Source organism: Labeo rohita, chromosome 15 (assembly GCF_022985175.1).
Source record: "Labeo rohita strain BAU-BD-2019 chromosome 15, IGBB_LRoh.1.0, whole genome shotgun sequence".
Classification (NCBI taxonomy): Eukaryota; Metazoa; Chordata; class Actinopteri; order Cypriniformes; family Cyprinidae; genus Labeo; species Labeo rohita.
Genome location: NC_066883.1, coordinates 23,001,920 through 23,013,825, shown reverse-complemented (window position 1 = coordinate 23,013,825; position 11,906 = coordinate 23,001,920). Strand labels below are relative to the sequence as shown.

The 11,906-nt window shown below is 34.8% G+C and overlaps 2 protein-coding genes across 4 annotated transcripts in view; one reads left to right on the top strand and one right to left on the bottom strand.

The window, feature by feature from the left end:
• Positions 1 to 2,851: 2,851 nt before the first annotated feature.
• On the bottom strand, positions 2,852 to 8,268 carry slc35f2l (info solute carrier family 35 member F2, like). Its single transcript, XM_051128598.1, has 8 exons — positions 8,148 to 8,268; positions 7,828 to 8,003; positions 7,575 to 7,702; positions 7,231 to 7,390; positions 5,587 to 5,743; positions 5,449 to 5,501; positions 5,209 to 5,363; positions 2,852 to 3,443 (listed from the first exon to the last, which is right to left on the bottom strand). Exons 1-8 carry the CDS (start codon positions 8,222 to 8,224, stop codon positions 3,183 to 3,185), a joined length of 1,167 nt encoding a protein of 388 aa, XP_050984555.1. The 5' UTR covers positions 8,225 to 8,268; the 3' UTR covers positions 2,852 to 3,182.
• Positions 8,269 to 9,025: 757 nt separating this feature from the next.
• The window catches only part of vps53 (VPS53 subunit of GARP complex), a 34,792-nt gene continuing 31,911 nt past the window's right edge, over positions 9,026 to 11,906 (top strand). For all 3 annotated transcript variants that reach the window (XM_051128587.1, XM_051128586.1, XM_051128585.1), the window contains exons 1-4: positions 9,026 to 9,176; positions 10,543 to 10,623; positions 11,516 to 11,565; positions 11,671 to 11,737. In XM_051128587.1, coding sequence (XP_050984544.1) covers positions 9,090 to 9,176; positions 10,543 to 10,623; positions 11,516 to 11,565; positions 11,671 to 11,737 — 285 coding nt within the window. In that variant the 5' untranslated portion in view covers positions 9,026 to 9,089. The remainder of the gene's footprint in view (positions 9,177 to 10,542; positions 10,624 to 11,515; positions 11,566 to 11,670; positions 11,738 to 11,906) is intronic.

The window sequence follows — 11,906 nt, the reverse complement described above, 5'->3', positions numbered from 1 at the left end:
ATGTCGGGGCAACTTTTCAGACCTCTTTCCACACTGATATTATATATACGCGTATATATATAGTGTGTTTTCCCTATGGAGAAAGTTAAAAGTTGTATATAGCCTGTAAATTTGGGGCTGCGTATAGACCTAACTGTCCATTATGTTATAAGAGGAGCAAAAATAAAAATAAATAAAAGAACAAATGTTGAATAAAAAATAAATCTTGATACATTTACCCTATTGTTTAGTAGTCATTTTTAAACACTTGAGTCACTTAAAGGATAGTTCACCCAAAAATGAAACTGTCATCATTTACTCACCCTCACAGTATGACTTTGTATCTTCTGCAGAGCACAGAAGAAGATATTCTGAATAACGCTGGGAACCAAACAACATTAGAGACTTTTGAGTTTTGCTGTATGGACAAAAAATCTTAATTTATGTAAATGATGACTTTTCATGAATTTTCATTTTTGGGAAAACTATCCCTTTAAATGGCCTGTACAGTATTTCTTAAACCTCTAGCAAAACCACGTAACGTTACAGTTGCCAGTTTAAGTAAAGCCATATAGTTAACATGAGAAAGGAAACTGATTATTTTTGTCCAATAGTTGAGAAATTGACCCAACCATTTTTGTGAGTGATGTTTGTGAAAAAAAAATGCCGTTTTAGCTCCCACCCTGATAAAACTCATTTGAACCAACTTACCTGAAAATTACAAGCTGGTGTGTTGAACTCAACTCTAAAGAACTAAACTAAAAAACGACATGAGGGTGAATAAACGACGACCGTTTTCATTTTTAGTCGAACCATCGCTTGTGTCTGTTCACGTACATTAGACTGTCCAGTTATACACACAATAAAACAATGAAAATAGCCCATGTGGTACCGAAACCCATAGTAGAAGCAATGTACAAGGTAAGTGTGACTTCTTTATATCGAGGTGTTATTTTTGTTACGCTACGCGGCTGAGCCGTTAAGAATGCTTGAATCTGATTGGCTGGCGTTCTAAGCAAGGCGTGTAGATAACGGACGGCTAAAGTAGTTCCAGGCAGATTTTGACCGCGTTACATGTTCATATCACTTCGCCAAAGGATTTCAGTAGAAGTCCCTACAGCCTGCAACAGCAAAAGAACCAAAACTTACAGCGATACTGACCAAGCTAATACATATAGTAAACAACAAGATAAAATTGACAAATTATTTCCGTGTATTTGCCAGAAAAGTACATTTTATGTACGAGATGCACATACATACAGTACCTACACGTGCTGTGTAGCGATTTTTATCAGTAAAAAACCCGATAACCTAAAAGCTACATTGTGAGGTAATAACGTGCTGTTCTTGAAACAGATGAGCTTACATTTTTGCTATTATTAGAGACGCTGCTGCCTACACTGTTGAGAGACACAGGTAATTCATACAAGCTTAATTTCTCTGTCTAATAACTTTATTATTAACTGCATTAGTCTGCTATCAATGGCTCAAGCCTCTGTTGCCAGGTCTGAAATGAAGTTTTGGAATTAGCAACAGGGGTTGCTAATGTTGAATGAGATGCATAAGAAATTAATCCTACTTACAAGAGCGTTTTAAGGACAAAACCCTGACGAATGTCTTGAAAAACAACATCTGAACAATATTTGCTGGAAACTACAGAATAAGAGGGGAATAATTGACACCCGTCGTTGAATTATTGGAAAATAACGCACACCTGCATCTTGGCCGCATCATGACCTCGGGTGTGCATTACTTTCTAATAATTCAATGGTCCGTCCTCACTTATTCCTTACTTATTTAAAATGTTATCTCAGATTTTTGTTGTTTGTTTTCCCTTATTAGAACTATTAAATAATAATTAAATATTAAGTATAATCAATAGTTTATTTTTAAATAATATATTAAATACACCAAACAATCTTTTCTGTCTGCCTTACCTAAAATAGTTTAGATAAATACAGCGTACTTTTTAAATCTACACATTTACACTTCCTACACAAAAAAGCTAAAAAGGAAAACAAACAGTGTTTTGTGGTGAGCTAAATGAGCAGTTCGCATCTCACAATGGAAGGCGTTGTGGCAAAATACACAATGCCACAAGATGACAAAGCAAAACCACATCATTCACTGGGACAGTCACCCCCTATTGTTCATCCAGGAAGAGAGGACCTGGTTGAAATTTAGGTAAATATCAGGTTATAAAATGATTCCTTATGGTCTGAATCAGTCAGTATGTCATAGTAGTTGACAAAACAGAATTGATTCATGTAATTAAACCCTTCATATGTGGTTTTAAAGTTTGTGCAAGACTTTAATCCTTTTGTTGGTGTGGACAATGATGCTGCCCACCTCAGGCAAACCATGAAATATTGCAATGGGAAAGTCCAGGGTAAGATCACGAGAATCTGGATAGTAAGGAAGCCCAGCTACTAACAAATACGTAGTTTTTAAATTAAGTGTCTCTTCTCTAAAATGTATCCACATTTTTCCAACATTTAATTGCTATAACCTTTAAACTATAATGCACCACTGTATTATGTAAATCCTTTTTATATTAACAGTTGTCATAAAATAGATCTTTGATCTTGGTTGGAAAACACTTGTTAAATGAATATATTCAATAATACTTTTTTGCAATGTTTACCCATGTAAAATCAAAGATCTATTTAATGGGACATGCAATACTCAGAGATAATTATAGGACTATCAAAAGAGATAACTCCATCTCTTTGCATAAACACACACCTGATGATTGCAAACTATATACTATATAATTTAGTTATGATACCATTATATTTGGTATCAGTGCAGCTCTTGGACTGGATTTCACTTCTTTTGAGTAATCAACATAAACACATTCCTCTTAATAAACTTTTCTTTTATTATCGTGTTTTATTAATTTCACAAACCACTTCTTTATACAATAAATATAAGTTTAAAGTGACAACAGTGGCATCCACAGATCCATATATATCAGTTTGTTTGCCAACAGTGATAACATTTATCTGTTTGAACACATAAAATGTCATGAGATAAGAACATCTGTCAGACTCTTAAGAGTTACTCCCTCATAACAAAAATGCAGTTCATTCATTTGATTCATCAGCATAATTCACTATTAAAATATTATGACAAAAAAAAAATAATAATAAATAAATAAAAACTAAAAAGTCCTGGTCTGTTTTACCATGGATTTAACAAAATTACATTTTAACACTGTTTATGACGACACATGCTGACTGCCTTTCATTCACTTGGCTCTTGATTTGATCTTGTTCTGCTTGTGCACAGGTTATCTCATCCACACAGCCTTGAGTGCTGTCGTTATCAAACTCAGCGCCGTGATTGTCACAACCTTCCTCGTCGGACGACAAGGCAAGAGTTTGGGTCAGTGTAGGGACGGTGTTAAACATGATGAAACCAATGAGGATCACCACCAATGACACGATATACAGTCCTGAGAACTGAAGAAGAACAAATGAGGTAAATATGGACTAAAAAACATGAGTTTCATGAATTATGTGCTATGCGTTTAGTATATTAATTAAATTACTAAATTTTTTTTTTGTTGAGGAAGGTCAAAGAGTAAGCTGAGGGTGTAAAGCACTCAAAACAATCACTCACACATTAAAGAAATATAAAACTCTATGTCACAATGACCCAGAACATCTGAGATAAGAATACAAGGACACATCTAGATACTACTGGCATTGAACAGTGCATTGAACATCACTGCAGACTTTTTTTCTTTTATTATACTTTAATCAAATTGAAGGCAGCAATTCATTTTTTATTGCTTGTTTTAATGGCTTGTCTTTTTTTCCATTTATGTGCAATACAGTTTATGAGTGTGGAATCAGATCTTTTGTTTTTGGAAAGAAATTAATACTTTTATTCATCAATCATCCATTAAACTGTATAAAAGTTACAGTCTTTTGAGCATTCTATTCATTAACGATTCCTAAACAAAATGTGGTGTCCACAAAAACATTAAGCAGCACAATTGTTTTTAACACTGATAATAATAAGAAATGTTGCAAATCACCAAGTTACATTAAAAAAAATGTTTTATATACACTCTTAAAAATAAAGGTGCTTTACGATGCCATAAAGAACCTTTTTTGTCTAAATGGTTCCATAAAGAACCTTTAACATCTGAAGAACCTTTCTGTTTCAGAAAAGTTCTTTGTGGCAAAGGAAGGTTCTTCATATTATAAAAAGGTAAGAAAGAGATGGTTCTTTAAACTTTTCTTCTAATGGCATCATGAAGAACCTTTTAATGGCGTCGTGAAGAACCTTTCAAAGCACTTTTATTTAATAGTGTATGTGTTATAATAATATATATATAATAATATTTATAAATAATATTATTATAATATAAAATACATACATTACAGGTCAAAAGTTTTTTAACAGTAAGATTTTTAATATTTTTTAAAGAAGTCTCTTCTGCTCACCAAGCATGGATTTATTTGATACGAAGTACAAAAAAAAAAACCAGTAAAACAGTAAAATTGTTAAATATTTTTACTTTAAAAAAACTCTTGTCTATTTGAATGTATTTTAAAATTATTATTCCTTGAAAAGCTGAATTTTTAGCATCCAGTCACATTTATTCAGAAATTTCTTTTCTGATTTTCTGCTCAAAAACATGTAATATTTTATCATGAAAAACAGTTATTTTTGTTCATCTTTGAAAATAGAAATTTTTGTAACTTTTGTAACATATAACATTATAAATGTCTGTATCATCACTTTTGATCAATTTAAAGCATCCTTGCTAATTTAAAAAATTACAAATTATACTGACTCCAAGTTTTTGAACGCTATAGTGTATAATGTTACAAAAGCTTTTTATTTCAGATAAATGCTGATCTTTGGATCTTTCTATTCATTAAAGAACCTGAAAAAAAGTGTACTCAACTGTTTTAAATATTGATAATAATAAAAAAAAATGTTTCTTGAACAGAAAATCAGCATATTAGAATGATTTCTAAAGTATTGTGTAACACTGAAGACTGATCACAGAGCTACAATATATTCAAATCGAAAGCAGTTATTTTAAATATATTTAAATATAAAAATATTTCACAGCATTACTGCTTTTTCTGTATTTTAAATCAAATAAATGCAGGCTTGGTGAGCAGAAAGAATTCTTTAAAAAAAACATTAAAAACTTACTGTTACTTTTGACTGGTAGTGTATGTTTTAATAAAGTATTTTACTCACAGTGTATTGGAACAAAAAGAGCCCACAAAACAGGCTGAAGAGGTCTCCGGTGAGTAAGGACAGATTGACCGCTGTGGCACTGCTCATCTTTACAATCACAGGCATGAAGCTATAGAAGCCGTACATACAGAGAGCATATCCAGCTAAGATAAGAGCTAAGGACAGAGGTGAAAAATAAAGCCTTAGATGATCTGACTGACATAACTTAAAAAAATTTAATTTCGCATTGCCGTACTTTACCGATTTCCCATGTCCACTGAATTTTAGACACTTCGTTGTGTTCGAGAATCCCTCTGTAGGTGACAAAATGAAATGATGATGTGGTGCTGACGTTCAGAAACTCACCTACTGTTTTTGTGATTCATGAACAAATCTTACAACTGTATTCCACTGATAATTGACCCGAAAAGGCCGACCATGCCCAAAAACTCCACCCTGCTCAGATTCTTCACTGTGTATTCCTGGCACACATTGGAGACGGCATACAGAGTGGCGCTGAGTAGGACCAGACCATCACCGAGGAGAATGTCACTTGCTGTTGACACAGGAATTAATAATAGTCATGGTTTGACTTATGTTACATTTTATGCTATATACAGTACCCTCCACTAATATTGGCACCCTTGATAAATATGAGCAAAGGCAGCTGTGAATATATATATATATATATTTTTTTTTTTGTCTTTCATTCAAAATATTCACAAAGTGGGGGTATTGGCACCCCTAGAAAGTAAAATATTTCTGAAGTATATTCCCATTTTAGCACACAAGGGTGACTAGAAGCATGACATTGTTTAGCTATGACTTTCTGTTCCACAGGATTGTAAATATTAGGAACACAAAGGCTGAATCCCTTAATCATCCATCACAAGGAGTAAACCCAAAGAATGTAGTTCTGATGTGCAGAACAAGATTGTTAAGCTTCACAAAATAGAAAGTGGCTGTAAGAAAAGAGCTAAAGCATTGACAAGCCCCATTTCCACCATCAGGGCAATAATTAAGATCAAATCTGTCTGGAAGAGGACGTGTGTCTATATCTTCCTAATGGAGGAGAGTTTGAATGGCCAAAGACTCTCCAAGGATCACAGCTGGAGAACTGCAGAGATTAGTTGAGTCTTAGAGCCCGAAAGCCTAAAAAATATATCAAATTGTTCAAGAGAGTTTCAAGAAAAATCTTCCTCACTCATCTGAAAACGAACTCCAGGATATTTAGTTGTCAGACATCACTTGAACTTCAAACGGGACTGGCTTCTATGGTCAGATGAAAAAAAAAGTGTTTTTGGCAGCAAACCCACTGATGGGCTTGGTTCAAACAGGGATAAAAAGTACCCCATGCTTACGGTTAAATATACTGCTGTTTCTTTAATGTTGCTGGCCTATTTTTCTGCCAGAGGTCCTGGACATCTTGTTCAGATACATGGCATCATGGATTCTAGCAAATACCAACAGATAAAAATTTAAACCTGACTGCGTCTGTTAGAAATCTTGCAATGGGCTGTGGTTTGGATCCAAAACAAACATAAAAACCAACATAAAAATGTATCACTGAGCACAAAATTAAGTTCCTGCCATGGCTGTCCCAGTTCCCTGACTCGAACCCTATAGAAAACGAGTGGGGTGAACTGAGTAAAAAAGGACCAACATGAAACTGGGAGTCTGATCTGGAGGAAATGGATTCTGTATGAAGGAATGGTCTGTGATCTTGTCAGGTGTTCTCCAAACTCATCAGGCACTATAGGAGAAAACCAATAACTGTACACCAATAATGTGAACTAGAGAAAAACATTTATTTCATAATGAGATTTTCCCCCCGCTTTCCATTATTTTACTTTAGTGATAGGTTAGAATTTTGTTATATGTTTAAGTGCAAGATCAAAAGGATGAACAATGCATATTTATTTTTACAGCCACCTTTGCTCATATTTACCAAGGGTGCCAATATTAGTGGAGGGCACTGTGTGTGTGTATATTTATATGTGTGTATGTGTGTAATATGTTCGGATGAAGCAGCTTGCTCCTCACAAGATCCCTGTTCCTGGCCAGCGAGGATGTCCGCTCCCACCATGGCTCCTACCCCGGCCAGACAAATACATACAGCTGCGTAGTGAATGATCCTATAGCGGGTCTTCAGGAAGAACCAGGACAAGATCATCAAAACCGGAATAATAAAGCAGTCCAGCAGCTGAAATGCAGATAGAAAGGTCAGCTAGTCAAACAACAGCTTGCATTGAGAATTTAAATCAGATTCTTCTTTTGTCAATGTTTTACAAGTGACACATTCAGAACCTTCGCTACAGTTCCAAAGTTTAAAATGAAGACTTGGTGAGCATAAAAGACTTCACATCACATCCAGAAAAAGCTGTTACCTGTATGCTGGTTAATGTGGTGTACTGATATGCTTTCACCACTGCGTAATTTGCCTCCACATCTGTCAGTCCCAATAATAGATACTTCCACCATTTTGTCTTTAATATCTGCAAAATATTGCCATCACCTACATTAAAAGAGAGGCATCCTGAATATCACATGACAAAAAAGTGGATAACAGTACCAGATGAACGAGAATTAAACACACTCAAAGAAATGAATTACATTTCTGATACACTGGTGATCAAATACCTCTTCTGAAGATCAGTGCCATGGTGTAAGTAATGCCCAGTAGGGCGTAATTAATGAAGCTCTGCAGCATGGGAGTATTCAGATAGTAAACGGACGCCAGATACTGAGATGTTACAGCAGTCCCGCAGATCAGTGCTGAGAGGCCTTGTCCCATCAGCAGAATTTTGAACAGTTGCCTGCAATGAACAACAGCAATAAATATGACAGCAAAACACAAATAGCACTAAAATAACACTAAATCCCGATAATCATGTTATTCAGCATGACTGATCCAAAGAGAAAAGGATCGATTTTCAATATGTAAGTTTGCATCCACTCACCATGTGAAAATATCCCTCCATTTAGGCAGTCCTTCTCTTATTTTATAGCAGAGAGTGTCCAGCTGCTCCTGAGGCATCTTGTATCTCTTCTATGAACTCATTCATGTCTGAGAGCTTTGAGACCGTATCTCAGTGAGTAATAAGATCAATCATTTACAGTTTGGAAACAAAGTACACAGGAGCAGGGATCTTGAATTCACAGCAAGCTAATCTTGAACTTTAAGCTAAGGTGCCAGAGAGAAATAGAGCACAGTAGTTAACATTTCAAACCATTTCCCTGGTGAAAAAAACAGCATATGCTGGTTAGGTATGTTTTGATGCTGGTTTAAGCTGGTCCTTTGCTGGTTTCTGCTGGTCATGTTGCTGGTCAAGGACCAGCATAAACCAACAAAGGACCAGCTTAAACCAGCAAAGGACCATCTTAAACCAGCAAAGGACCAGCTTAAACCAGCAAAGGACCAGCTTAAACCAGCATCAAAACATACCTAACCAGCATATGTTGTTTTTTTCACCAGAGTTACCTGTTCAGATTCAAATGTATGCTGTATGTTTTCATTAATTAAAGAGAACTGGCTCATTAGAGACATCAGACTCTTCTTTGCTCTATTTCTGTGCAGTTTTGATGCTCGCTATTTTATGGTAAATCTGTTCCTAGGAAATGTCCTTAGAAATCTAAAAACTATTTTACTTTTCTAAAATATGATCTAATATTACAACATTAGGTGAGTTGGTCATTTTATAGACCAATATTGTAAAAATAAACAAACATAATCTTTTTAAATATAATCAAATTATTAGCTTCAACACCTCTACAGAGCGTTTTGTGTTGAGTCTCCAATGCCACAGATGGCGCTAATGAATCATATTTTTCCCCGAGCATCGACACCGGTAAAGAAGTATCACGTCAGCACAGGGAAATAAAACGACTGTTTACTGTTCACAATGATGGAAGATGACGAATTAGAGTTTGTGGAAGATTTGGAGGCGATATTACACCTTACTCCAGAAGTCCAGCTGGCCATTGAGCAGGTAACTCAGATCAACTGGCGCTGTGTCTGTTTTTATTGCAGTGTCACAGAGAGCACAAGCTGTCAGCTGATGTCTTCTGCTGAGATGCTAATAGCCAGTTTGATACATCTCCATTAATGCTCACAGTTTTGGTCATGTCTGGTTTATTTATCACGTTATGTATTAGTTTACGTGGATAGCTGGTGTCAAAACGGACTTTTCTGAACGTTTTAAAACGACCAGCAAACGCAAATTTGTCATTGCTAGCTTGTTATTTAAAGGCAGGTGTCAAGACAGGAGACACCTAGACAAATTCTGGGGTTTCAACCATGTATGTGTAGAAGATGAATAAAATAAAGAATTTACACTGAAATGTTTCTATCTAAATGTCTGTTAAGAATCGTAAAATGGACTATTCTTAGTCTGTGTACTTACTGAAATATAGTATAAAATGCTACTAAGAATTTTTTTTTTTTGTTATAGGGTAATTCCATGCAAATGTCAACCTTACCATGAAAAATTAAAGTTTTTACTGATAGCACATTGGTGGTTCAGATACCCATGTAAGGTCTCTCTTACAGTTTTTATAGATTTTTTATTTTTTTATTTTTAGTGCATGATTTTCCATAGTCTGGTTGGTGCTATTTTCAGGCTTGTCACATCCATAACAGTACATATTCCTCATAAATAGACACATTAAAATTAAAAATTATATGTTATGTGAAGAGCCATCACTTCTCTATTTGTTGGGTATTATTGTGTCTGGTTGGTGCATTTTTAATTCTTAGAAATCCTACAAAGTATGTAGTCTTTCAAAAACGGTGTCCTTTTTTGTCACATCCGTAACGCATGATTATTTTCCTTTTTTAATAGAAAACTTGTGCATAGACTGATTTTTTTTATTATTATTTTTTTTTCTGATGTTTAGACTCTATCAAAAGGGTTTATTAAAATATAATCAGATGGTTTGGGATATTGGTAACACATACATTCTCTAAACATTTATATGTCACATGCATAAGGCTGGATTTACCCTATACCCTATAGAAATATTGAAAACCTTGAAAACAGTTTTATCTCTAAAAGACGTTAAGTAAGGAAAAAGACTGTGACTAAAACTTGTGTGGAATTATTTAATGAGATAATGGCTAGTCGAGTCATATTCATTCTTCTACTACATCCACTGAGTCCAGCATACAATCAGTAATAGAGTTCAGGCTCTCTTGATCTATTTGTTAAGGTGCCACCTGAAAAGACTGCAGTGTAGAAAAGCTTTCTGATCACTTTAGACTCAAAGAACATCTTTGGAAACCTTGTGACCACCTCATTTAGCAGAGCCTGCTTTTCAGGTTTTGGCCGTATCATATGTTATCTGGTCCTTTTTTAGGTTTTCCCCAGCCAAGACCCTTTGGATCGAGCCGACTTCAATGCTGTTGAATACATTAATACCTTGTTTCCAACAGAACAGGTGAGTCTGAATTAAAAAAAACTTGAGCAATGATCAACATGATGAATGTATACCTTCATTCAAAAAACTTGTTTTGTGTATTTAAAGGATTAGTTTACACAAAAATGAAAATTCTGTCATTAATTACTCACCCTCATGTTGTTCCAAACCTGTGAGACCTTTGTTTATCTTCAGAACACAAATTAAGATATTTTTGATGAAATTCAAGAGCTTTCTGGCCCTGCATAGACAGCTCACAACTACCAAAATAGTCAATGTGTGACATCAGAGATTTAACCTTAATTTTATGAAACTACAAGAATACTTTTTGTGTGCAAAGAAAACAAAAATTCAGCAATTTCTTTCTTCTGTGTCATTCTTTGACACACGTTCACGAGAGTATCACGACAAATGAGCGTGGGGTTGCTGATGGGAAACAAGCATGGGGTCATTTGTGCACAAGAAGTATTTGATTTCTGAAAAATAAATTTTTGGAAATCTTGGATTTCATCCACAATATCTTAATTTGTGTTCCGAAGATGAACGAAGGTCTTATGGTTTTGGAATGACATGAGGGTGAGTAATTAATGACAGAACTTTCATTTTTGGGCGAACTATCCCTTTAAGCAGAATTATACTCTTATATACAGTTAGCATTGATAATACAGATAATTTAAGACCCATATGCCAGTGACCAATAATGCTACTAATACTTACGCTTTCCTTCACATTACTTCAGAAATTCTCCTCTATTTACTGTTCATATTTTTGGTCACTAGATGGCACTATGCTGTCTGGATATGGAGAAGTGATTGATAAGATGTTGAATATTAAAAGAGATAAAATTAAAGGATAGCTGATGTATTTCAGTGAAAATGTTTATTTTTCCTCCCACAAATCCTCCTTTTTGTAGTCACTGGCGAACATAGATGAAGTGGTGAATAACATTCGACTTAAAATCAGGTGAGTTTCAATTATTTAGACTCTGATATGGTCTGCATTTATATATGGAGGTTCTTTAGGTTTTCAGCTTACTGAATTTGTATTGTAAATAATTCTTTTAATCAGACGACTGGATGACAACATCAGGACAGTGGTGAGGGGACAGACCAATGTGGGGCAAGATGGCAGACAGGTGAGTAATTACTCTCTTGATCCAGAATAATTTTTTAAGACTTTCTTTCTTCTGTGGAACACAAAAGAAGATATTTTGGAAGACATTTGAACTGTTTTTGTCCGTACAATGACGGTCAAAAAGCACTGAATTTTTATTATGTGGTCAAAAAGCCACATTTGTAAAAATA